The sequence below is a fragment of the Numenius arquata genome, chromosome 5, assembly GCF_964106895.1.
Source record: "Numenius arquata chromosome 5, bNumArq3.hap1.1, whole genome shotgun sequence".
Taxonomy (NCBI): Eukaryota; Metazoa; Chordata; class Aves; order Charadriiformes; family Scolopacidae; genus Numenius; species Numenius arquata.
In genome coordinates, this window is record NC_133580.1 from 58,935,244 (window position 1) to 58,959,590 (window position 24,347).

The window sequence follows — 24,347 nt, forward strand, 5'->3', positions numbered from 1 at the left end:
CCAGACAAGGAAAAAACATTGTTATTAATGGATGTAAGGAAACAATCTTGGGAGAAAAATGGCAATAGGTTGAATAGTGAAGTGTGCAGAGGTTATAGCAAAGTTCCATGACCCAGAGATCATCTTTTCACCACATTTGCACAGTTCCTAGCTCAGTGGGAGGCTTGATCTATGACTTTTTCCCCTAAACTGTAATCCATATAGCAGTGCTAACAACACATCATCTGTAAATTAGTCTCCAGCTCTCAGCAGCATAGTAGATATTCACGTCTAGTGTCTTATTCTGTGCTTCAAACATCCTCCATTAAGTTACATTAACAGTAGACTTCTTTCCCTTGCTGGAGGCTGAGCCAAAAGATGAAAGGAATTAAGAAAATAAAGCATGCATAAACAAAAAAAAGCAAAAACCCATTACATTCCCCAAGGCTATGCTTCAGAAGGACCAATGGCCACATGGTTTATTAAAGATGATTCTGAAGTATGCAGTAAAAACTTCAACATACATCCAACCATATCATAGCTCACTGAACTAGACAGTTACACACAAGTACTTGTCCACAACTTTTTTTGGATGTTTTTTCTTACCATGTATGCTCTAGGCACATGTGCGAACATCATTTCAAGTAGAAGAGTGATCTGACTAAATTCAATAGTATGCCTAAATTCAGATGTTCTTAAGAGTTTTGCTGGATGTGGACCTTGGATTCCCCCCAAGAAGAACATCATCTCCTTTTAAGCAGTTCTTTCTTTAAAAAAGAGTTCAGCATCAGATGCTGATCTCTGACACAGCTGAAACTCCTTTGCGTATTGCATTGAAAACTCAAGCAATTTATATACCATTTCTATATGAAGAATCTCTCAGCATCAGCAGTCTAATCCAAAATTAGCTTGTGTTTCTTCCAAGAATATAATTGTCACACCTACTGTTTAATGTCAGTTTAAGCAGCAGAACAATCTGAAGGGGAAAGAAACGCCCTCATTTACATTAGTTTTGCCCTATTTTTTAAGTACCTGCTTTCAAATTGCTAGAATCATTTGCTAAGGAATGATGGTATGTTCAACACTGTCCAAAACACTTATGAAAACTTAGTCCCTATCAGCAATGCATTTAAGCAAGATGAGCTGCAAAATCCATTGCAAGGCTTGTGATGTTTTTATTTCTGAGCGAGGCATTTTTCTGTACCATTCCAGCATCAAACACTGACACTTCTCATCCTCTTTGTCCTCTTAAGACAGGACCATCCACCTTCTGGCTCTTCCTTTGCTCTGCTGCCCCTTGGGACAGTTGGTAGTGGAGGGACCACCAAGAAAGAGAGTCCTTGAGCTCACTGGCATGAAGGGCTGTGATCGTCATGGGCTTTGCTTGGGCAGCAGAGGTGGGACACGCATCATTAGGGCTGGTTGCAGAATCATCTCTCGTGGTTTAGCCTCACTTTTCCTCATCTGAGCTGCATCCAGCCCACAATTGCCTGTTGTCTTTCCTTCCTGTGGTCAGAACCCACAAAATAAACACAGTTAAGTAAATAAAAAGCTTGATAAATAAATGTTCGACAAATAAAGACGATAGATAACTAAATGTGTTAAATAAATAAAGCTAAAAAAAGAAAGTCCTAAAATGTCATTCAGTTTAAGAACAGCTCTGGCCTATTAGTAGCTCCATTTCAGAGCAGAAGCCACATCCTAAGCAAGGGTTAAATTCTAATAGTTTTAATCATGTTGTTGCATCTGTTGTCCTGTTCCTGACAATGGCTGCCAAGGGGGGTGCCAGAAGAAAATAGAGCTTGACTTTTTTCATAGGTTTATCTTCAGTGAGCAAAAATAAAAGAATGCATAAAAGAATAAACATACATCTATGTCATCTCTCATCTCCTGTCTTGCACGATTTTTCCTCCACAGTCACATGCTGGATGTTTGTGTTGCAGCAAATTCTACTTTTAACAATTGCCACTGCCCATGTTGGTCTCTCACATGAGAAAAACAAGTAAGTGGTGGATATGCAATTTTTTCCATGTATTTTTTTAGCTCTGACATGGACAGAGGATACAGGGCTGTCCTTGGGCAGTGCTCTCAGTGTTTGGAAAGTGCCTATATTGGTCCACAGCCCCAGCTGGTAAAAACAAAAAAAAATGTGAAAAACACAATTCAACATGCACTGATGTTCAGACTCCAGACCCGGCACTGGTTTGTTTTCTGTTCAAGGTTTGAATTCTTCTAATACAGTGCCTCTGTGTGCGTATTTGTGTGTGTGTGTGTGTGGTTTGGCTTCAATATTTCCTGGAGGAATGTGTCCGCACAGCTAAACAAAATACCTCCCTGGGGGCAGCTTGTGCTTTACAGTTGCTGCAGCATAGAAGGAAAATCAGATTTCACAAAGACAGAAATGGAGTACATCCTGCCAGGGTATAAGAAAAGCTTCATGCTTGACATCATTAATGGTCAAATTATAACATCAAAAAATAATATTTTACTCCAGTGCATTTAGATCAGGAGCCTTGAAACCTTGTCTATCTTGTTGGGAAAAGAATGGGAGACAAATAAATTGAAATAATCAATATTTTCTAGCTATAAAAGGACTACAACCAGGTACCCTTTCCAATCCACTCTTTAAACATGTTCCACATGCTTTGTAAATCGTTCTTTTCTCCTGAGGCTTGGTCTGTTAACAAAGAGGTGTATTAAATACAGATGAACAAAAAGATCAGCTCAGAGCTTTTCCTCATACTTGCAAATGCTGATTCCTCTACAGGGCTACTCAGGCCTGACACCGGGTCTCTCAATGAGGACTCGGCATCCTCAGAGAGCAAAAAATACATTTAGCCTTTTCCTAGCAAGTTCAGCACTTGATAGCAAGGCTTAGAAAATGCATCTTACTAAAGATTATTTTTTTTTTTGTTCCTACTCCTGTCAAAGTACGACGCTAAACAGAGCCGCTTTATTGGCATCGAGAACCGAGGCACTGTGTTTGGAAATGTAACCCTTCTTTGAAAAGTATCTGTAAAGCAGAATCAAAGAGTCTGCTTTGATCACTTTGATACTTTCCTGAATGTTGTTGGGTTTCTTTGACTCTATTCACTCCATTTCTCTTTGGTCTCAGAGGGAAAATGGTGTGGACAATGCTATCATTCTCTGCCCGGCACATTGTTTTATTACAGAAGCTCATGTACCTAAATTATGCAATATAAAGAATTGAAACTGTCTTCTTGACGTGAACAAAGTTGATGCCAACCTTTTTTTGTTAGTGTACAATTAATGAATAAAACGGGTTGATGTTCTGCATGCAGTTCATAGTGTGGCAGCTGCTCTGCTGCCTGTGCGTGTGCTTTTCACATTCCCCGGGGGCAAACCCAGCCTTTCTGAGAGCGCTACGTAGCTGTGTAGGACTGCTTGCACAGCAGTTTTAGCGTGGTATTCAGACTAGGGTCTGGTGGGGCAACCGTACTTCTTTGGTCAATGCATTACCACGTCCTCTGGGCTGAACACCGAGACCTCCAGCCTCTACTGCAGGCAGCTGTGGGCTCTCTCCTAGAAAGCCATGGACCATGCCTCTGCAGGTTCCAGTTCTCATATCAGTCAAAGCGAAGGCTGCTGGTCAGCATTCAAGGCAGTGCCCAATCCAAAGGGCAGCACAGAAGCAGAGTTTCCAGATTGCTTGGGCTCTGCAGTCTTTCTCTGCCTGGATTTCTAACTTTTTGAGTGGCTGGGATGTGCGTGCATAGAGAGGGTGTCTGCAGGACCACTTCCCTTTCCATCCCTATTACAGAACGTCTGGGTGACAGCTATGGGAAAATGGGGTATGAATAATGGAGGCTGAGATGGGGCTAGAGTGCCCTGAGCCTCAGAGCCGACAGCCAGCTTTGCCAGGGGAGCAGGACAAGGGCCCAGCTGTTGGAAAAGTAACTGGGGCAACAAGGAAAGGGAGGTAGAATGCCCACATTGTCCCATCTCTCCTGTTCACTGAATATCCTTGCTGTTCCTTCTGCACCCCAGGCAGTCTGAATTCATCCTCCTCGACCATGGGTGACCAAAAGTGTATGTAATATGCCAGATGAGCAGATCCCTACTTTTACACTGGTGTCAGTATCTCCTTGTTGCTGCTGGCTATAACTCCTCTGACACATCCTAAGATTACTTTCACATTTTTCATGGCAATTCTGGCTAGTGGCTAGTATTTATCCCATGATTAATGAGAAAATATGTAGTAATAAAATTAGCATGTTTTTTTGCATCCTCTATCATTGCCATATAATGAGCTCTCGCATTACAGGAGAAATTCTATGCAAAAAGCCATAACCAAACACATAATACTATTGGATTTAATTATTTCTATTAATCCATCCTCTAATGATCTGAATTTATTTCTTTAGGCTATTCTGATGTTCTATGCTGATACTGGTTCCTAAACTTTTGTTTTAAGTTATGTCAGTGGAAAGGTATATGGTAATACTTGTCACAAAGATAGATTGTGATTAATATAGTAAAGATAATGCTTCAGCCATGTGTGTCTTTGTGTTACTAGAAAGTCATTGTTTCATACGAACTGCTTGATTATAAGGTAGAGGATGAATATATTAACTCTGGAAAAATTAAGGTAAACAGACAGGATTTTCATTTCGTATTTGCCCAAGATTATTGGGGAATTGGGCTGCCTCTTTCCCTCTTGTGCACTCACACATGCTTTTACTCTTTTTTTGGGCTATTTATTTGGGGAACAATGTTTTAACAAAGAACATTTAAATTGCCTCTGCAAACTTTAGCATGACTTTACTCTTGTATACTCTATGTATATGTATATCAGAAGGACACTTTACATTTCAAAAGCAACACGCTTCTCTCAGTTTTTTGAAGGCAGCTTCTTATTTCAAGAGAGCTTCTCATTTGCAAGGGTAGCCTCAGCTCTCAGCAAGAGAGATCACGACAGTGACTCACTAGCTCTCATTGCTGATAAGATTGCTTTTTGCCCCAAATGCAGTTTGCCTGGTTTTCAGCTTGGGAAACTTCTTTAAATTCACCAGTGACTTTGCCAGCTAGACAACGACAGCATCAGAGTGTGAATCACACCATTTCAATGGGCTGATTGTGAAATAAATATGAACAGGAACAGCAGGGGGCTGGCTTTTCTTTAGCAGTCACAGTTTCCTTTTCACTATATGCCCTTAAAATGCCCAGGCAGCCTATTAGTGAAGGGGAAGATTGATAGAATCGCATTTACATTTTAAATCAAGCCAAGTTCTCACTTCCCCAGCCACAACCCTTCTAAAACATCAAACAAACAAACAAACAAAACAAAACAAAACAAGAAAAGCTGCAGCCAAATAGAAAGGAGGAAAATAAATGTTCATTTGATTAGCCTTCTAATGGAAATTAGCTTAATGGTCCAAAGTTAAAAGTATAGACATTAAAGACCTTGGCTTGTTGTACACGTGAAAGGCATAATGCTGCAACTGGGGTGATTCTTCACTCAAAATATTTCTCTTCTTCCCATCCTTCGGTGCTTTCCTCAGTACATTACCCAGCTGTAATGTTGTTTCAGTTTTGTGTCATTATTTCTCTTTCCTTTTGGGAATAACTAGAAGGGTAAAATGAAACTTTGTGAAACCAAGAGAGTAAGTAGTCACGGTGTTGTTGAGAAAGTCCCTCAAGTCACCCTTGGATCTGACTTGTCTTTCACCCAGCTAGGGACCGTAACACCCATGCCAAGGTGGGCTGAGGGTTAACACACCACTGGGTGCTCTCTGGGAAGCTGCCTGAGAGCAAGAAGTGCAGGCAGGAGGGCGCCCGTTTGGCACCTCATCCTTGTACATGTTCCCAAAACTACCTGTTGAACGCTGTCTACAGCTAAGACAGATGGATGGGGGCAACTCTGCCACTGCTCTGCCTCTGCTGGGATGGGAGGGCAACCTCCTGGTGTAGACAAGACCCTGCTGCAGGCTACGGTCTTATTACTGTAGACAGCTGTGAACTATATTATGCATGTACGCAGCTACATTTCACGTATCTTCAACTAATTCTTTTCTTAGTCGCTCTAATTAAACAGATACAAACTAGAACCACACTTGTAGGGACTCAGTCATCTGGGAATTCACTACATGTGGTTCAGAAGCAGAAGGAGATTCTTTTTCCTTTTTTATTTTTATCAGAAGGATTTAAAACAGAAAATTTGCAATGAAGAATGGAATTTAGGTTTAAATGACAATTACATCTGAAACATGGTCTGATATTGACACCAGTTTCTGACATGCTCAGATATTTATTTTTTGCTTCAAGGCAAGTTGACAGAACAAAAATATAACTATTAAATTTGTTGATTTTCTTAAACAGAATGAAACTCCACAGATTTTCATTACTTCTGAATTTTACCTAGTAGAGCAGATCATCAACTATTCCACCCTATTTTATACGTTTTTTGTTCCGTAGAAGAGTGTTTACACCTGTAGAAGGTACTTGTCACATTGTTTGGTTTTAGGGTACTGGCAAGGACAGCCGTGAATCTGTGTTGTGTCTCCAACAGAAAGGACTCCAAAAAGTAATGCTCCCTGTGAGAAACAAGAAATAATGCATCTGATTTACTCTTGCTTTGGCTTCAGGGCTTTTGTGCTACTAAGGCCAATGAACTGAACACAAATTTCAATCTGGAGTGAGAATGTGGATCTGCAGGAGTCTGTGACTCGTGTCATTGATTTCAGTGATGGCAGGATTTCTTCCACTATGCTTAATTATAAAACGTGAAAAGCAGTGTATAGAAAAGAAAGTAGAGCTATGGAGATGTGATGTATTACATGGACCCGTACTTTACCGTCTCAGCTGGCTGAGATGAGAATTTATTTTACCTTGCAGTTGTGCTAGCCTGCTGGAAGAACTGTTGTTTGTATCTAGAAATATACACAGCAACACAAGCTTTGACGTTTGCAGGTTTCTAGGCAAGAATAAATAGAAAACTGAGCCTGCTAGCATGCTAAGCAGCCACCAAAGAGCTCCTGTGCAGACTGTAGTTCAGCAGAGAAGCCTTTCAGCTTCCTTCTTGGCTTGGACTGGGTTGTTATACAGAGCCTCACTTCCAGTCTCATCCATTTATTTTCTTTTAGTGACATAATACTTCTGAAAGGTGCGGGAATACCAGTCCTAGAACATTAAGTCCCTCGTCTCCTTGCAGATTAACCACAACATAGACAAGAGCTCCTTGGAGGGACAACCTCTGCGAGCAGATAGCTCAGACCTTGCATTTTTTCAGTCCTTGAATTCCCCAGCAGGCTTGTACTTGGGACAAATTTGGTAGATGAATCCATTTATTTGTATCAACTCTGATACATGCCTGGCTAGCTGACATCATTTTTCATTGCCAAGTGTAATTCGGGATGGTGACCAGCAATGATAAGACCTAGAGCTATCTGCCACATTTGTATGAGCATGTGGAGAGAGAGGGGGAGTGAGGGCAGGAAAGCATGAATAACTGGCTCTTACTGCTGGGCACTTCTCTAAACCTAAGCAAGGCTCTCTCCCCAAAACCTTGTTATTCAGGCCTTGGCTTCAGTGTTAATAAAGAATGGCATGGATGGATGGATGGATGGATGGATGGATGGATGGATGAACTCACACATATGAGTGGTCTGGAAGCCCAGACAGAGTGCGGACAAGGCACTTGTGTGCTGCTGGGAGGAAAGGAGGCAGCTCTGCCCGAGCCCACTGAAGCACTGCTGTTATTTCACCGGAGAGGTCTGTGAGTTACTCTGAGGTAAAATTGCCTTTTTCTTAGCAAGGTGGTGAAGGCTTAAGACTCTAAATCCTGCATTACTTGGATCAATAGGCCTTGCAGTCACTGAAAAGACTATCACTGACAGGGATAAAACCGCGTAATCTCCCGTCTCCCTGGTGTTGATGGCTGTGTTCCCACAGCGTCCGTGGGAAATACCATTATCCCCATTACACAGACAGCAGCCAAGACAGACAAGCCAGGCTACATCTCCACCTTAGTGACAGACACTCATGTGAACACCTCCGAGCCATCCTGGGCACTGCCATCATGCTGAGCCCCATATATCCCAGGGGACTCAGGAGCTTGCTGCCCAAGCCCCTGTCCCACTGCGAAGGGAGGCTGGACACACCGTCCACGGAGAGGGTTGGCAATCACAGCCAGTGTCAGCCATTTGGTCACTGGTCCAAGGCAGCACAGGGAAATTATTCCTGATCCCCAGCCCTGCTGGGCTGTCCTGTCTCTGTCCTGGACCACAGGACTCCCCATTTCCATATGTTTTCCTGCGGGGAAAGTGCCTGGTGCCAGGTTCATGCTGGCAAGACCTCCAGAATTCAGAACATCTTGTTTCTTTTTCTGACCCAGATGGCTGAGCTGCTTCTATAACCATTTTATCTAAGAACAGGCTTTTGAGCAGTAACATCTGTTTCCTCAATATATATGTAAATTTTTAAAAATAACAACAGCAGTGTAGAAAAAAGAAGCCCGTACCACTGAGTAAGCACAGAGTACTTTTGCTTAACTCTCACGGGGACACGGCCTTGCAACACCAGCCTGGTGACAGGTCCTGCCTGGCTGCCATGTCCACTGCCCACTGCTTGGCCAAGCCATGCAGGTCACCAGCAGAGACTTATCGCCTGCGTGAAAGAGAAAAGGAGACAGGTTGGATTACCCCAGCTTCAAGCACAGCACCCTGTGCTGCTGTACCGCCTTCCCTTCTGTACCGGGGCAGCTGGCAGCATTGTGTACCAGCACCCCCAGGTGCACAACCCCTACCCCAAAATTCAGTGCTGATGTCTACAAAAGGGCTCAACAAAGTACACTGCTGCACAGTAAGGAAAACACAACAACCAGACAAGACCTTAACCAAAAAGCCAGGGTTTCCAAAAAGCCTGTGAACACCTCTTTTGTGCTGAGAGCGAAGCCTGCAGGGCAGCTTAGCTCTGCTCTAGAGCAAGAAGTGGCACCTTTGCCACAACAGCCAGCTGAGTCACGGGGCTTTGAATCGCCTCTTAAATACACAGGGCTTTCTCTATAAATTGTTGTTTTACTTTTCTTTTCCTATTTTTCAATATAATCAGAAACTCATTTCATGAGGTGTCTCATGGCAGCCCCCAACTATTTTAGAATAAATATTTTCATTAAACAAGTGGATTTTGGTATTAGGAAGTCAGCATCTTGAAAGGGCTTTTGTCAAAAGCTGGTGGAGGCCCTGGTAGACTGTTCAAACATGGGAAGAATTTCTGCCTTCATAGTGAGTCCTTTGACTTTTAGAAAAATATTATTGTTTGAGTTTTCAGTAACTTGGAAGCAAAGGGACAACATAGCTCAAAATTTAAAAAAAATAAAAATATACATAATTATGTCACGACAGGCTTCAAATTTTTCTCTCAGACCATGGGTCTGCTTTTGCTATGGAATGTTCCTTATAAAAGAGTAAATAAATGCACTGTAAATAACACTGGGGGATGTAGTAACATCATCAGCCTCAAGAGTAGATGCAAAACTCAGAGAGTGTGTGTCCTGAGCCCTCAGAGCCCTCATATACTCACTGAATTGAGGAGTATGGGAAAGATGTGTCTGTGGTGGAGATGTCCATGCCATGATGATCATCACAGATACGGTGCTACTGACTGACTCCTGTTGTGCTCCCTTCTAATGCCAGCCTGAGCAGTGTCCCACTGAGTGGAAGGGCTGTAAATAGCAGCTTCTTCATGGAAGCAATCCTTAGGCGAGTTTTGACTCTAACATATTTTGATCTTTGCCCCTTCCCCTCCTGTAGCTCTAAAGACTATTTCCATTTTGAATATTGCCTCTAAGATGCTATTAGCCTTTGTGAAGAACAGCTGTTCTCCCTGTTAAAGACCTTCGCTGCCCAAGGCAGGGTATGCACCAGAATTAGTAAGTGGCTTTGCATAAGTGACTGGATAAAAACTGTCACTGAAAGGACAGTCTGGAGTTTCATGGGCTTTGGTAACTGTGTATTTGGTTCAGAGTTGTGCCAGGTGCCTTAGACTGAAAGGACTCCCAGTGCCTGGTGTCACTAGCAAGTTCTTCTGGAAGTCACCAGTGAGCTTCTCAGAGAAAAAGAAGTTTTTTGCTCATATCTGGGCCATAAATTGAATGTACTCAGAGCTCAAGGATAATCTTGCTGATGAGCTACAAATAGAAAACAACTGAGAAGTGAGTATTTGTCTTTTTTGAACTGAGTTGCATATTCTGCATGCTGAGATGTGCAGAAGTGTTCATGAGCTAGTAGGCGTTGGAAAATATCCATCTGGGTTAGAGTCAACTATGCATGTAATCTGGCCCAGAGAGCAGAAGATTTAGGTGAGGGAATTAAACTCCGGTCCTCCCTTTTTTTTTTTGGAAAAAAAGAAATCCTTTTCTCCTAGTATTTCTGAGGGTAGCTCATTTTTTTTACTATTTGACTAGACATCCATCACAGGTGGTTTTCCTCCAGTTAGTTTATATGACATCAAAGAGAAACCACAAGGCAGGAATACTGCAACTGAGCAAAAACTTCAGAGCAAATTACTTCAGCAATTTTGCCTCTTCACAAAGCAGAGAGTCGCCTCTTTATTTGGTTAAACATTTTGATGAGGCCTTTGCTTTGCTCTCTGCATCTAGAAGAGCTTGGTCGCTCAGCAAGTCATTGCGTTTCCCTGGTCTGCAAAAGAAACTAAATGGGTGGATCATTTCTCTGCTTGTCAAATCATCTCTTCCAAAGCATCTCTGCAGGAGTGTGAAGGTCAGCAAATCTCACCTCTTAGGACAAGAGTTGGGGGTATGCAGGCTGTAAGTGTGGGGCCAGCCAGACTCCAAGTGCAAAAGCATGAAATTTTGAAAGGTGGCAGTCCTTTCCTCCCCCTTCCCTCTGTCACTACCTCAGAACATGGCCATCCAACCCAACACCCCACACCTTCAGAAAATGAGAAAGAGATTAATTCCAGGTCTCCCACTTTTGGGGCAAAAATCATAAGCCCTCAGTGCCATGCAAGTGTTGGGCATTTCCTCCTCTGGATGTCTTCTTGGAGCTGAGGCTGCAATAGGTGTCATTCAGCACTTATCACTCAGAGGTGACTACAGAGTGAGGCTTCTGTGGCATGGGGCTTGCACCCTGACTTGGGAGACAAGATATTGCATTAGGCTATAGGAAGCTGCATGCTTGCCTCTCCAGCCCTAGGCAACTAATGTATAGCTCAGTTCATAATGTAATTCCAAATCAGTGTCGACACCTTTACCATTATCCCGTCCTAAAGAGATATTTTTAAATAGCTTTCAACTGCCTGAATATGTCCAGGACACAGGACCTGGAGAGTTGTTTTACCTCTGTTTCATGCCGGACAAAAGTCTCCATAAAGCCATGTTTGTCGCAGTCACTTTGACAACTATCTTTTAGAACAGGACCCTTAGTATTTAATTGTAGTTTGAATGGACTCATCACTTTAGGCTTAATATAGGTAAAATACTAAGAAAGAGAATATTGTTCCCACTATAAAAAAAAAAAGCAAAGCAAATGCTTCATTTTGAAGACATCCTTTAGCAACAGCTGGATTGCTGACTTCTTGTACTGGGAGAGCATTTATGCTGTTCAGAAGACTGTTCTTCTGGCAGAGCAAATACATTTTAGCAGCTTGCCAAACAGGAATCTGATAGGATAATATTTCACTCCTATCCTCTCCTATCCTCAGCTGCTCTTTACAGTAACGAGGGGGTGATTAAGAGTCTGTTTCTTTACCGGCAAGGCTCACAGTCAGTAGCAGCCCTTCCTTGGACATGCTAGGTAGCTGTGCTCAGATCTATGATCCAGCTGCTTGGGGCCATCCAAGAAGGTTTCCTGTCTTCCTCTGGCCTCTTCCCTCACTTGTCTGGGCAACTCCCATTCCTGAAAATAAGGCCCAGCAACCCATGTGCCAAGGCCAGTCCTAAACTCCCCACAGCCGGGGCTCCTAACTTTTCTTTCCTCTCCGAGTACCTAAAACTTTAACCTTCACAAGCACGTGATGTCACTTAACCAATCATTCTTTATGAAAGCAAAGAAATGTATAACAAGACAGTAGTATGCAGCTCTCTTTCCCTGTTTCCTCTGTGTGTCTTGGTGGATTTAAGTCAGAGTCCTCTGCAGCATATAGAATACTTCTTTTTCCGCAGAAATAGTTTTCAAGACTCTGATTTTCTCTTTAAAATGACTGGTGAGAAATCCCTTTCTTTTAGAAGTGTTCAGTAATTTCCCTTTCTCCCACCTTTAGATGAACCTTCCTGGTCTACTGAAATGCCAGTAGTTTATCAGATACTTGACTATTTTGGTTAATACCAAGCTAGAATCTGAATTTGAAAGGTGATGTGGGAGGGTTTCTTGGAGAAGTGGGGGGATAACTTGTGAAATAACCAGTTCTTCATTCAAGGCTGCCTCTGTTTTACAGGACAATTAATGTATAAGAGCAACGTATGTTCAACCTCACACCTGCATCCCAGCATCTGGATTTTTCAGCTCCATCTGGCATCCAATAGAAGAACAGAGCCTCATAAATTCATCTCAGAAAGCAAAATAATTTTTATACATTTATGACAGCCATATAGAGATGTATTTATTCTACTTGTGACCACAAGTGTGTAAATACACAGGTCTCCCCAAGCAGCCATAACGAGCATAGTTGTTTTGATTAAGAAATTGTGAGTATCTACACAGGTTACAAGAGAAAATGAAACCTGGGAGGTTTCTTTTATAGCGGTAACCTTTCAAACCTGTTAAGGGTGATCAGCAAGTCTGATTGGTACTGCCAACATGTGACAGCAATCCTGGATGGATTTCTCTTTGTCTGCAGCCTATGTAGTCCCACAGCTGTATATTATGTTCCCAAGAAAGAGGCATATGTGCCAAAACACATACAGGATCAGGGCCTACACTTTGATAATCCTGTGCTGTTTCTCACACAAATTTCTGTTGCTTGAGGTGCTCACTAGGTTGTTTTCTTTCTGGAATGAAAAGTGCCAGTAGTGTTTGGTTTTGTTACCCTCATTCCCTCCTTTCCCTGCTCCGGCAGGAAAGCGCCAGCAGCTCTGCCTCATAGGTTGGCAGGAAATTGCTGCACGGACCACCCCCAGACTTTTTTTTTCCCGTTGATGCAGGAGACTATTTAATTGGGGGCTGACTTGTCAAACTTACTCACTGACGCTTACCAGGAGCTGCCTAACCAGTAACAGTGATTTTTTTATTTTTTTTTTCTCCCTGCCTCCTCCTGCAGACAAGCTCCCCACAATGAAGACGCTTCTGAGCCTGATGGCTCTGCTCTCTGCTGCCCTGTTCGCCAATGCGGCTCCTCCAACTTGCTACTCCAGGGTGTTGTCCCTGAGCAAAGAAATCATGGAGTCTTTTAAGGAGTTACAGACCTCCAAAGATGCGGTGAGTCTACCTAAAAACTGCTCCTGCAAAGACTCCGTGGGTTGCTTGCTTCTGACACACGTTTCTCTCAAATCAAAACTGCAATGGGTCTTTCTTCTTTCCTGCAGGACTCGTGTGTGGAGACACTGCCCAGGCTGTACTTGGACATACATGTAAGTTTTCACACTTCTTTCTTACCTCTGAGCAGTAAAAGCAGCTAATGAAAAGAGAGGAAAACTCTTAAGATTGTACCCCAGAAGAGTGGTTAATTAAGAAGAGCTTAATTAACTAGAGAGATGAGTGACACACACAAAAAAAAGAGTCATTTTGAACCTTATTAAAATCCTGATGGAGCTTCTGAGATTTTACTTCTTTAACACTGCAAAAATGAGGAAATCAATATTTTGAAGTTATTACCATGTATACATTATTAATTTATTGTGACAGAGCCTTTTCAGAACTTAAATATGTGCAACAAAACTTTGAATAATAGTTTAAAAGAAGAAATGTAGAATAAACTTTCCTCACTTAATACATTTACTTCATTTTACATTATAAGTGGCTTCTGGGACTGCGGTTTTAATAAAAAGAAGTGCAGGAATACCTCGCTGGCTTCTTCTGTTTTAAAAAGCCACTTGCTGAATTCAGAAAGAAAAAGTATGCATGAGGATATGGAAGTGTGATACTGAGAAAAGGCAGCAATAGTCATCTCCCAGCAAAGACAAGATAGCCTCCTGCACACATAGTTTATATCACAGTGTTCCGCCCTGGGATATCTCACATATTTTGCTTCTTTTCCCAGTGCTTCACTTAGTAACTAAAAAGTAGAACATATCAGACAAAGCAAGAGATGTCTGACACCATCAAGTCTTGCAAGTCAGGACCCTACAGATCCCAATTCCAAAGTTGCCAGTGCCTCACTTCATTGCAAAGACCAAGCAATGTGCGTCCAGTGCCTCAGTTTCCCTTGCTTTAAAGCAAGAGCTGGGATATTTATTTTCCTGCTTCACAAGGATATTGTGAAATTCATGTTGTCTCTGCTTTATTTTGATAATGCAAATTCTGAAGTAAAAATTACTCTGAAAATAACTTTAATCGGTACTCACAGTATTGCCTATTGTACAGGAACAGAAGAATCATGTCTGTGAGATCTTGTTTATCTGTTTGCCAGATAAATCAGATGTTCTCTTAAAAGGGAGACAGTGCACCTATTCTATAGGTAACTCCACCTACTACAGGAGCAGATTTTTATTGTATTGGTGCTGCTATCTCCTAAAGCATGTGGGAAAGAAGCTGGCAGACCAAAATTATGCACTTTTCCAAGCACTTATTTGGATCAAGTGTCTTTGTTATGAATGGTGAATTTTCCTAACTAAAGGTTATATAGATTGCCCATACATAGAGGTAGGAATTCAAGGTTCCCGCAGAGGCAGTAAGAATTTTGTAAGTGGTGAATGAGAAACATAAATCTGTGTTTGTGCAAGGTTACACATACCTCTTTTGCGTGCTTTGCAGAATTACTGTGTGTTGGCAAAACTCCGTGATTTTGTGGCCTACCCCAGATGTGAGAGAGTGCTTGAAGTGAGTGAGCTGAAGGAAAAAGCCCGGAGCCTGTACACCATCATGATCTCCTACTGCAGAAGGGTAGGTTGAGATGCACCAACAGGGGCATAGTCTCTGCTTTTAGCCCTCTCTGTCTCCACCCTGTCCCCTGACAAGCAAAACTGGATCAGCGCCTGAGCTTCCCAATATTGTGGTATCTTCTGCCTTCCTTGTTAAAAATGTTAGCCTTCTTTTTTGTTTCTCCAGGACTTAGTGTTTCTCACTGATGACTGCAGTGCTCTAGAAAATCCTGTTCTGCCTCCCATTGAGCCCGCCATCGAGAGCTAAAATGGAGTCAGCCCAAAAGTTGTACCTGGGAAATTTTCAAGGAGATGAAGAGTCAAAATATGTATATGTGGTCAACTACAACTTTAACAACTAAGATCTTTTCCAAGCACACTAGCAATATTATCTCAGACCTACCCATTTTTCTCCCCCTTGGCAGGAAATGAACTGCATGCCTTGCATACCTACTGAGCTGCTAGGGAAACTACACTTAGAAAGTATTTTTTTATTTGGCAAGGTACGATATTTCAGCTTAGCCAGATGTATAAAGTATGTTTTGTTTGAACATCTATTTTTTTTTACTCTTTTATGAATAACTCAATTCATAAAAAGAAAATACATTACGATAAATATTCTATCCTGACTTAGCAGTTCTTCTTTTATTAGATGGGCATGGGAGGGACCATATTTGTTTTTCTTAAAGTGTTTGATAGGAGAAGTGTAACTCTGTACTGGCAGACGTGTCTCTACCTGGATAACTCGTATATATAAGCTGATAGTTTTTGATGTCAGACTTGTAAGAATAGAGGTGAAATAACCTGTCTCTGTGGAAAACTTAATAAAAACAGCCTTCTGACCCAAGATGCTTGTGTTACATCATGTCTTTCAAGATCAACCCAAAAAGGTGTCATTCTTATAAACTTACTTTTCACAGTTACTTGCAAGCTGTTTTTCACAGCATAAGCCATCTTTAGCTTTGTTTCCATAGCGACGCAAACTTTGCTGTGTCTGCATGATTTGACAATGTGTAAATTTCTACTGGGAGAATTTTTCCATACTGCAAACAATTTCTTTGATGAAATTAGTGGGGTTTTTTGTTTTTTTTTAAATACTGTTTCTGTGTTGCAAGAATGCAATTTGTGATGTAGTGGCTCAAAAAGCCAATTAAAGGTTTGGACAGATTGTTAAGATGCAGCCCATATACTGAGATTAATAAAATTGCCAGATAATGTTTCCGGAGTCATGGGTCCCTTTGGTGTCTGAAGAACATGAGACCTTCACACTCAGCAGCTCTTTGGTGCCAAGAACAGAAAGAATTTTCCCCATATTCTTGGAAGTAGCTGCTACTACCCCAGAGGGTCCCTTCCTTCCCTCTGTGCAAGTGGTTCCTCTCTCTCCTGTATAGTGTTTACTGGTCCTTCATCTGCAGCACTGCCAACCCTGGTGGTCTCACCATGTTTTATAAAAGCCCCATCTTCTGTAATCATTGAATTATGTGACAATCGCAGCTCCTCTATCATCCTGTCATCCCAGTGAATATCTCACAGTGTAAACGAAAATGATTGACAACTGTTATGGAAATAAGTGAATCATAACATTCATCCAAGGGAAAAAAATGTGCAGGGGGAAAAAAGCGTTTTTCTTTATTTTGGAATCGCCTTGTTCTGTAGAAACTACTCATCTGACTTTAGCTGTGGAAAATTTGACTGTCCCATTGAACCACAGAACAAGGGTGGGAAACTCTGAATCCAGGAGAGATACAGAGGGAAGTGAGTAAACAAACACTTTTCTTTCCAATTTGTTTCAATTCTAAGCCTACATTCAAGCAATGTGCCTGTCAGACCTTGTAATGCTCTCCTGAAGATGAGGTCCTCATGTGCTAACCCTACTAATCCTCTAGATGAGCCATGCTGCCCACAGGCAGGATCCCGTGAAGAATTCCACGGAAGGATTCCACTCCTGTGTCTCTATGGGCATCTGGTAGAGACAGTAGCAGCTCAGCAATCTGATCTAGTACCAGGCTGAACCCAAAACCATGCAGCTCAGATAGTCCTACTATCAGAAAAATCTTTGCCTAGTTTGTCTTTTAGGATCCTTCTCCTCTCCAAGACAGCAACCTCTGTACAAGATCCTACACAACCTAGAGATACCAATACCATTTTTTTCCACATCACCTGGACATAACCAAGGCCAACTCCTTCAGCAGGAACCATATCCTGGAAGAAAGCCACCTATTAGCATGCTGGCAGGGAGCCTGGCACCCACATAGGGAGTGTATAAGCACTGACAACTGCCTGGATCAAGGAGAAATGCAGTTGAAGTTGAACCATTTCTGTCAGACTCTGCTTCCAAGTTTTTCCTCCCTCTAACCAGGGGCTCAGCCACTGCCTGGGGAAGCAAGCAGTGCTGGGATAACATCAAGGACTATACACTTCCATACAAGTACTAAAACCACATCACAGCCCCTGCTTTTCATACCTTTATAAAAAGACAGCCATGGACATACCTTGCAAAAACATGTGGTATGGTCACCACAGGACATGGTGTTTGCAGAGCTGGTGGTACACGTGCTTGGAAGCTGGCAGCAGAAGCTGTTAAATTTTGGTTGTTTTTTCCACCTCCAGATGTCACGGGGTTTAAACACAGGCCTGCTGTAAAGCTTGCATTGTGACTTGGCAAGCAAACTGCGGAGCAAGACACATTTCCTTTCCCACAGAAGCCTGTGCAGCTCTGTCCATAGAACTGAACCTTGGGTAAAGTCTGTGTAGGTAACCTTGGCACTTCTACCCCTGCTTCTTTCCTGTCATATGGACACATACTTTCTGAAACAGAGTATTTTATGAGGGTTTTCTCATGGGTCTTCTCATAACTCCTCTTTATCCTGCTTTATTGAAGTAAATAAGCCTTCCCTAGTCCATTTTGATGGAACTTGTGATCCTAATTCCAGATTTCTCCCTTAATGTTCCCATTCTATCAACCACCTTCCACGTATATTTTCTCCTGTTTTAGGCTGAGTACATTTGCAATGAAAATATAGTCTAATTTCTTTAGGAAAAAGTATCTTGCAAGAAGTCTTTTGAATTGGAAACAGAGTAGAAATCATTACTTTATTTGCATTGTTTTCATTAGTAACTTTAGCCTTTTCATGACCGACAAGGACATGTTCTGTCTGCAATGGTTACGTACCAACAGCTCAGTTCTGTGCTATTACATCCTACTTCTGCAGAAGCTGAGAAAAGCAACTGATGCTTTGGGAACTGTACATACTTGAATGGACTTTAAAAGCTGATCCTCCATTTGCAGATGCTGTATACTTTATTCCCAGCATCAGATTTGTCTGGGCCTTGGTGTGCTTTTACACCAACTATATTCCCTGTGGTTTATGCTGTGACTGTCTTCTCATCTTGTACATCATTTTTAATGGAAAGTGTGCTGAAAGCAAAGCTATGCTCTTTCAGTTCACAGTAACCTGCTGTCATTCAGACTGTCTTAATGAGATTTGTGATTAGCTGAGCCCTTTTTATGAACAGCATCTTTTTCCGGGTTGTCACGGTCCAGGGAAAAAAAATACTGATAAAGAGATCTAATCCACTTGTAATTTGCCAAGAAATCATCCACTTCTCCCTGTCAGTAAGACAGTAAATTTACCGACTTCTTATTTTACCATTATACTAGGTGTATAAGGAGCAGTGGAGCCATTCATGCAGCTGAGCATTTATTCCTGCAACACAGCAGCCCATGCTCATTAGGGGCCCGGCCAACAGGGAGACGATGAAGGGATTAAGAAGGACATATTTGTTATAATTTGTCAACTGGCGTCTTGCCTAGTTATTGCAGAATATTACTGAAAACACATCATTAAGAAACTGCACTCCATTTGTATGATCATTAGGGAAGAATTGCAGAAAAACAAAGCATCTGTTCTGTTTTCTTGCCTGTTGAAAGAGGTTTGTTGGAAGGAACAGTGGAACCTAAGACTAGGTTTTCTTTTGCAGACATCTCTTTATCTGCAAGAAGCCTCACTGAAGAGCAGCCCTAGGGCTGCTAGACTCTCATATTATCATGTGGAATCCCAAGGTTGTCAAAATGGTAGGTCTTGGGGACTGCCTCTGCAAAATTATTCAAAGACATCAATTTCCAATTCTGCCAAAAAGTTACATTGTGGATTTTTCTAGAACCGGCTCCTTTCCCATCTCTTTTGTTCCAGTCTCAGTCACATGGGCTTTCCTTAAAAAGGCATTCTGGTGGTGAAACCAGGCTAGGGACGAGGGTTAGCAAATGTCTAGTCCCCGGCCACTACCCCCAGTCAGGAAAGATGGTAGCCTTCAAACAGACAATTAGATCATTCAGAGAGACATGGTTCCACTGGATAACATGTGACTTGCTACTAAATAATAGGGTACAATTTAAATATGGCCTTATGAAATTGTTTTGGGGTTTTTGGTTTGGGTGATGCTTTTTTTTTATAAGCAAAGAAAAAACAGTAATGCAGCATTGAGGAGGAATCTGAACTTTTAGGCTGTACACTTTGGAGCAGAGCTGTGGGTTGAACTAATGGGATGCTGACGGAGATTTTCCAAAACGTTGCTACAGTGTAGCTTGTAAATAATGTTACCTTAAAAACATTTAACCAGTACTTTTTTTCCACATTAAAATCTTCTCCCTTTTGGAGTGCATGGCAGTGCAAGTGAAAATTACAATGGACAAGCTCCACCAACTTTATTTGTGCAACTTTTGGGATTCACATTTTCCTTTTAGACTTGCTGTGGCCAGGAGCCCTATGCCACCCAAGATTTTACTGTTAGCCTGCCAGAGTAAAAAAAAAAAAAAACATTCTGCAAGGGAGCTGTTGGTAGCTAAGTCAAAATTCAGAGACAATGTCCAGAGAAAGGCCATGATTCCATTATCAAAACTTTTTTTTTTGTCTATGTTTCCTCATCATAGGGTAAAAGTATATCCTCAGATAAGTAATATAGCAATGAACAGAAAACTAATTAAAAGATCCATCTTTTGAAGGCAGATAAATACATACATATATACCCTGAAATCTTGTTTCATGTTTGCAGGTCTGTAAAGAGGATGTGTTCAGACAGGTAAGAGGATTTTGAAGCCAAACAGATGCAGGGGGGGAAGAAAAACCTCTCCAAAGGTGTTGTGCAATAGAAATATATTGACATTACTTCATTAATATTCAAACCTGGCAGAAGAAAAAAAGCCGAAGTCATAGAACAAGAAAGAAGCTTGAGACCTCCTAATGCATCCCTTGAGCCCAAGGCTAGCTTGGCTATCCAAGGTCATTTCTGATAGAAGTTTGCCTGAAAGATTTTAAGAAAAAGTTTGTGCTATAAAGCCTGCAGCAGTTCAAATCAATCCATTCCAGACCCTTTTTTTGTTACAAAGTTTTGTCTGATACTCAATTTGTCCTCTCAAAATTTAAGCCCATTGCTTCCTGCTTTATTCAGCACAGAAATGGGGATTGGATTGTTCTTTTTTTGTCTTTGCAGCAGACGTTAGCACATTTGAAGACTTTTGTCTCTCTCTCCCTATTCTCCAAATCCAATTCTTTCAATCTTTCTTCATTGATCAGAGGTCTAGAAAACATGACCCTTCTTGTTGCTTTTCTTCTAGCTCTATCCACTTGATTCCCATCTTTTTTGAAGCACAGTGCTCAAAGTTAAATATAGACCTCCAGTTGAGGCTTTATCAATCTCAAATAGTGTAGAAAGAAAGATTTATCAGTAATGTTCTGACAACTGTAGATTACAAATGAAAAATAGTCTCCAAGAATCTGGAGACATTGTTACACATTTTTATTTAAATTTTAAGATGAATGTAGAAAGTTAGAGTACAAGTTGGCGTCACTACTCTATAATGAAGTAGACATTGATGGGAGGGCGGGAGGGGCGGAAAGGAGGGGAAAGCAGTAGATACTCAAATACAGTGGCTGCTCCATTTGCTGTACAGGTAGATATAAAGTATACTAGAGTCAGTGCCAGTTTTTGAATAGACTATACAATGAGGAATCACATTTTTCAAAATTCCTACAGACTCTACAAAGTTATCTACCTCTCCTCCTTCCCAGGACACTCTCCCAGGCTGTCGAATCCTGCCAAAACTGAGCATCCTGGGTTCAGCTGGGATAGACTTAATTTTCTTTCCAGTAGCTGCTGTGTTTTGGATTTATTATGAAAAGAATGTTGAAGACTGTTAATAACACATATTGGTTTAGTTGTTGCTAAGTATTATTTATATTACTCAAGGATTTTTTCAGCTTCATGTAGAAGCTGAGAGGAAGCATAGACAGGACAAGTTGGCCAAAGAGATATTCCATACCATAGACATCACACTCAGTAGATAACTGGAGGTTGACCAGAGGGCTGGAATCCAGAGTCACTGCTTGGGATGGGATGGGCAATCGATCATCAGGTGGTGAGAGCGACTTGTGTATCATTTTATTTTGTATATTCTTTTACCATTAGTATTATTGTTATTTTCCTCTTCCATTACTGTTCTATTAAACTGTCTTTATCTCAATCCATAAGGGTGTTTTCTTCCCTCTCCTTTTCTCCCGTTTCTCCCTATCCTACTGGGGGCAAGGGGAGTGAGCAAGTGGCTGCATGTTCCTAGTTGCCAGCTGGGGTTAAACCATGACACTGCGCCATGACAGAGCTGAGGATGTCAGGTTACTTTTAGACCCCTAGATTAAATGTCTTTGTGCTTTCCTCTGGCACTCTCTGACATGAAACAGTTCGTGTCCTAACTACTAAACACTTGCCTCCGTACCCTGGGTGGCTGTAGCCTTTTGGCAACGGTCTTTGGTCCATGCCATCTTCCAGACCACATCCAAAACTTGTGTGGAAGAATGGCATCTGCCCCACGTCAAAACTGTGCACAGAAGTGTTATACCAATTTCCAGGTACAGCCTGGCATGCTTCAATACCTGGAAATGTTTCTAACACTGAGCAAATAAATAAAAGACTGATTTTGGAGCGCAGTGGCTCAGTTGTTCTCCTGGGAGAAGAGCCGTGCTTTCCAGACTGTTAACAAATTTCATATTATTATTGAATTAAAACACAGACCTTGAAATAGTCCAGGGAACAGACCCCAAACCTGCCCAGTTTCCATATGACTTTCCCATAAGGTAAGTACCGGGTAAATGACTCAGAAAGGTGTTATTCCTATTGAGGGAGAAAGGAAAGCAAGAACATAATTTTCAGTAAACCAAGGTCAAGCAGAAGCACTTCTAATGACCTAGGAAGGGAAAAAAGTGTTATTTGGAGATCACAACTTTGTTTCTTTGTTTTCCACTGTTTAATACAGAGGAAGCTTTTTCTGCAGTTGCAGAATTTAAGCTGGCTTTCTCCACTGTGAGTTCTCTGAGGTACAGTAAGTGCTTGGCTGTTGCTGCCTTCTCATGACAGCTAGACAGCCAGAAGATGTGAGCTTGGAAAGCAGGCTGTTAATCAAAAATTTTTCCTTGATCAGGACACAGAGATCAGGTCAAGGAAGCAAAGAAATACACTCAGGCTGTTCTGTAGACTCCCTCTTCTAGTGAATAGGAACTGTCTCTTGATTTATGACCCCAGTCATTACCCATACATCTGGGAATTATTTACAGTTTATGCCCCCAAGCAGTTCTGTTTGTCTTTTAATTGCTGTAAAGTGTATTACTTACCTTAGAGCCCTCCTCTGAAATTTTAATAGCAAGCCATAATTTTTTAATATATATATTTTTAAGAAGACCTATGACCTCACTTCTAGACTAAAGCATGTCATGAGTATTTTTTGTTCAACCTTTACACAGCACTGGTTGTATAGCCTGGGCCTGGCCCATGACCAACCAGTGCAGTTCAGAGCTGGACTAAGCCACAGTCGCTTCTGGGGGTACAGCAGACAGTTGCATTTATGTAGCACCTTTCTTCACTCAGCACTTTTACACTTTAAACACTACTGTCTCATTTTTATTAAGTATCTGAATGTGTAACACTGGAGAAGTCCTAGGAGCCTGCAGCCTGAGCTTTGCCAAGCCTTGTATATAGACTAGGAGAAAGTCTATGGCCGAATTACTTGCAGCATGGGGTACATATGCCACCCCTAAAATCCTTTACAGCAAAGGTAAAAAATGTCATGAAATGAGAGATGAAAAGGGAAGATTGACACAGCATGACAGTCTGAAGGAGGAGCAAGGCTGGGCGAACTTCCACCATGGCCACAAAGAGCAAGCAGAAAGTCAGAGCCACATCTTCTCCCTCTCACAGTCCCCAACTCACTGCTCAGCACTTGGGAGAACAAATGGGCTTATCTGGTTGCCTAAGATAAACCTGACAAAAGCCTTGTCTTTTTACCATGATCTTCAGAGTCAACAGGTTTCAACTAAACATTACTTCGTCACATTGACTGAAGATAGGGCAGAAGATGCAGATGGGAAGGAAGAAGAGCCAGGCAAGAGCATCCTGCACCTTTGTTCAAAGAAAGATGTTTCAGTTTCCACAAAACTGTTTTCCTCAATCAAGTGCAAATACATCAGACTTGTTCCAGTCTCCTGTAATGGCATTTTATCACTTACGTCCTCACAAAACAGTCTTATTCAGAAGATAAATTATGCAAATAAAATCATTTCTAATCACCACTGTCTTCAAAGGAAGACAACAAAGAGTTGCTCTCAAGAAAATCTATTGATAAGGGTAATTATGCTATTAGGCTTTCTCAGTCATCTCTTCATACATACAGTAATTACTTTCAACTTAGAATCTTTCATCAGCATAGCATAAAAATCTGGATAAAGATGTAGACAGGTAAAGAAAAGATCGTGAAGTGCTTTACGTACATTAATCACACCTCATAATACCTCTGACAACTCAGAAAGAGATTATTAAATTTAGGCATTGATGTCTCTAAATCAGACTGCTTATTTAGTTATTTAAATGCAGTTTTGAGGATTTATGCATGAACACTGTGGCATAAACAGCTTGCCTATGATCAGACAGCAAATTGATGACTATGCCAAAAATAAAGCATACTCATTTTAAGCCTCCTCCTTCAACACTCTGAGCACTGTCTTTAGCCACATGTCCTCACATAGTCCAGGAGTGGCTCTTGTATTTACTGACAACCTGGATTTTACACAACAATCAAACAGATTACTATTTCATTGTGTCTGGCAAGCTTTTGACCAAAGCTAGATTTGTAGTCCAAATTTAAAATGGATTCTTATTACATATGCCAGAACTGGTTTGAAGAAATATTTCCTCCCTGTTAAACCTCTTGTCAAGCCAATGAAAGGCCAGTCTATTCTCTTTAATATGTATCTCCCAGTGGCTTATATGGGACACATGATATTGAAAAGCAAAGAGCTGGTGATCACAGAAAATTGTACCTCACAAATTG

At 41.5% G+C, this 24,347-nt stretch overlaps 1 protein-coding gene across 1 annotated transcript; it reads left to right on the forward strand.

Annotated features, from left to right (window-relative positions):
* The first annotated feature begins 13,229 nt into the window (after positions 1 to 13,229).
* Positions 13,230 to 15,242, forward strand: CYTL1 (cytokine like 1). Its single transcript, XM_074148174.1, has 4 exons — positions 13,230 to 13,373; positions 13,481 to 13,525; positions 14,868 to 14,996; positions 15,162 to 15,242. Exons 1-4 carry the CDS (start codon positions 13,230 to 13,232, stop codon positions 15,240 to 15,242), a joined length of 399 nt encoding a protein of 132 aa, XP_074004275.1.
* Positions 15,243 to 24,347: the final 9,105 nt, after the last annotated feature.

What these genes read in the sequence shown, in the direction of transcription:
- CYTL1 (XM_074148174.1), top strand. Translation starts at nt 13,230, where the DNA reads ATGAAGACGCTTCTGAGCCTGATGGCTCTGCTCTCTGCTGCCCTGTTC. An exon ending in GGCTGTACTTGGACATACAT is followed by an intron (nt 13,526 to 14,867) that starts GTAAGTTTTCAC and finishes CGTGCTTTGCAG; the next exon opens with AATTACTGTGTGTTGGCAAA. An exon ending in TGATCTCCTACTGCAGAAGG is followed by an intron (nt 14,997 to 15,161) that starts GTAGGTTGAGAT and finishes TTGTTTCTCCAG; the next exon opens with GACTTAGTGTTTCTCACTGA.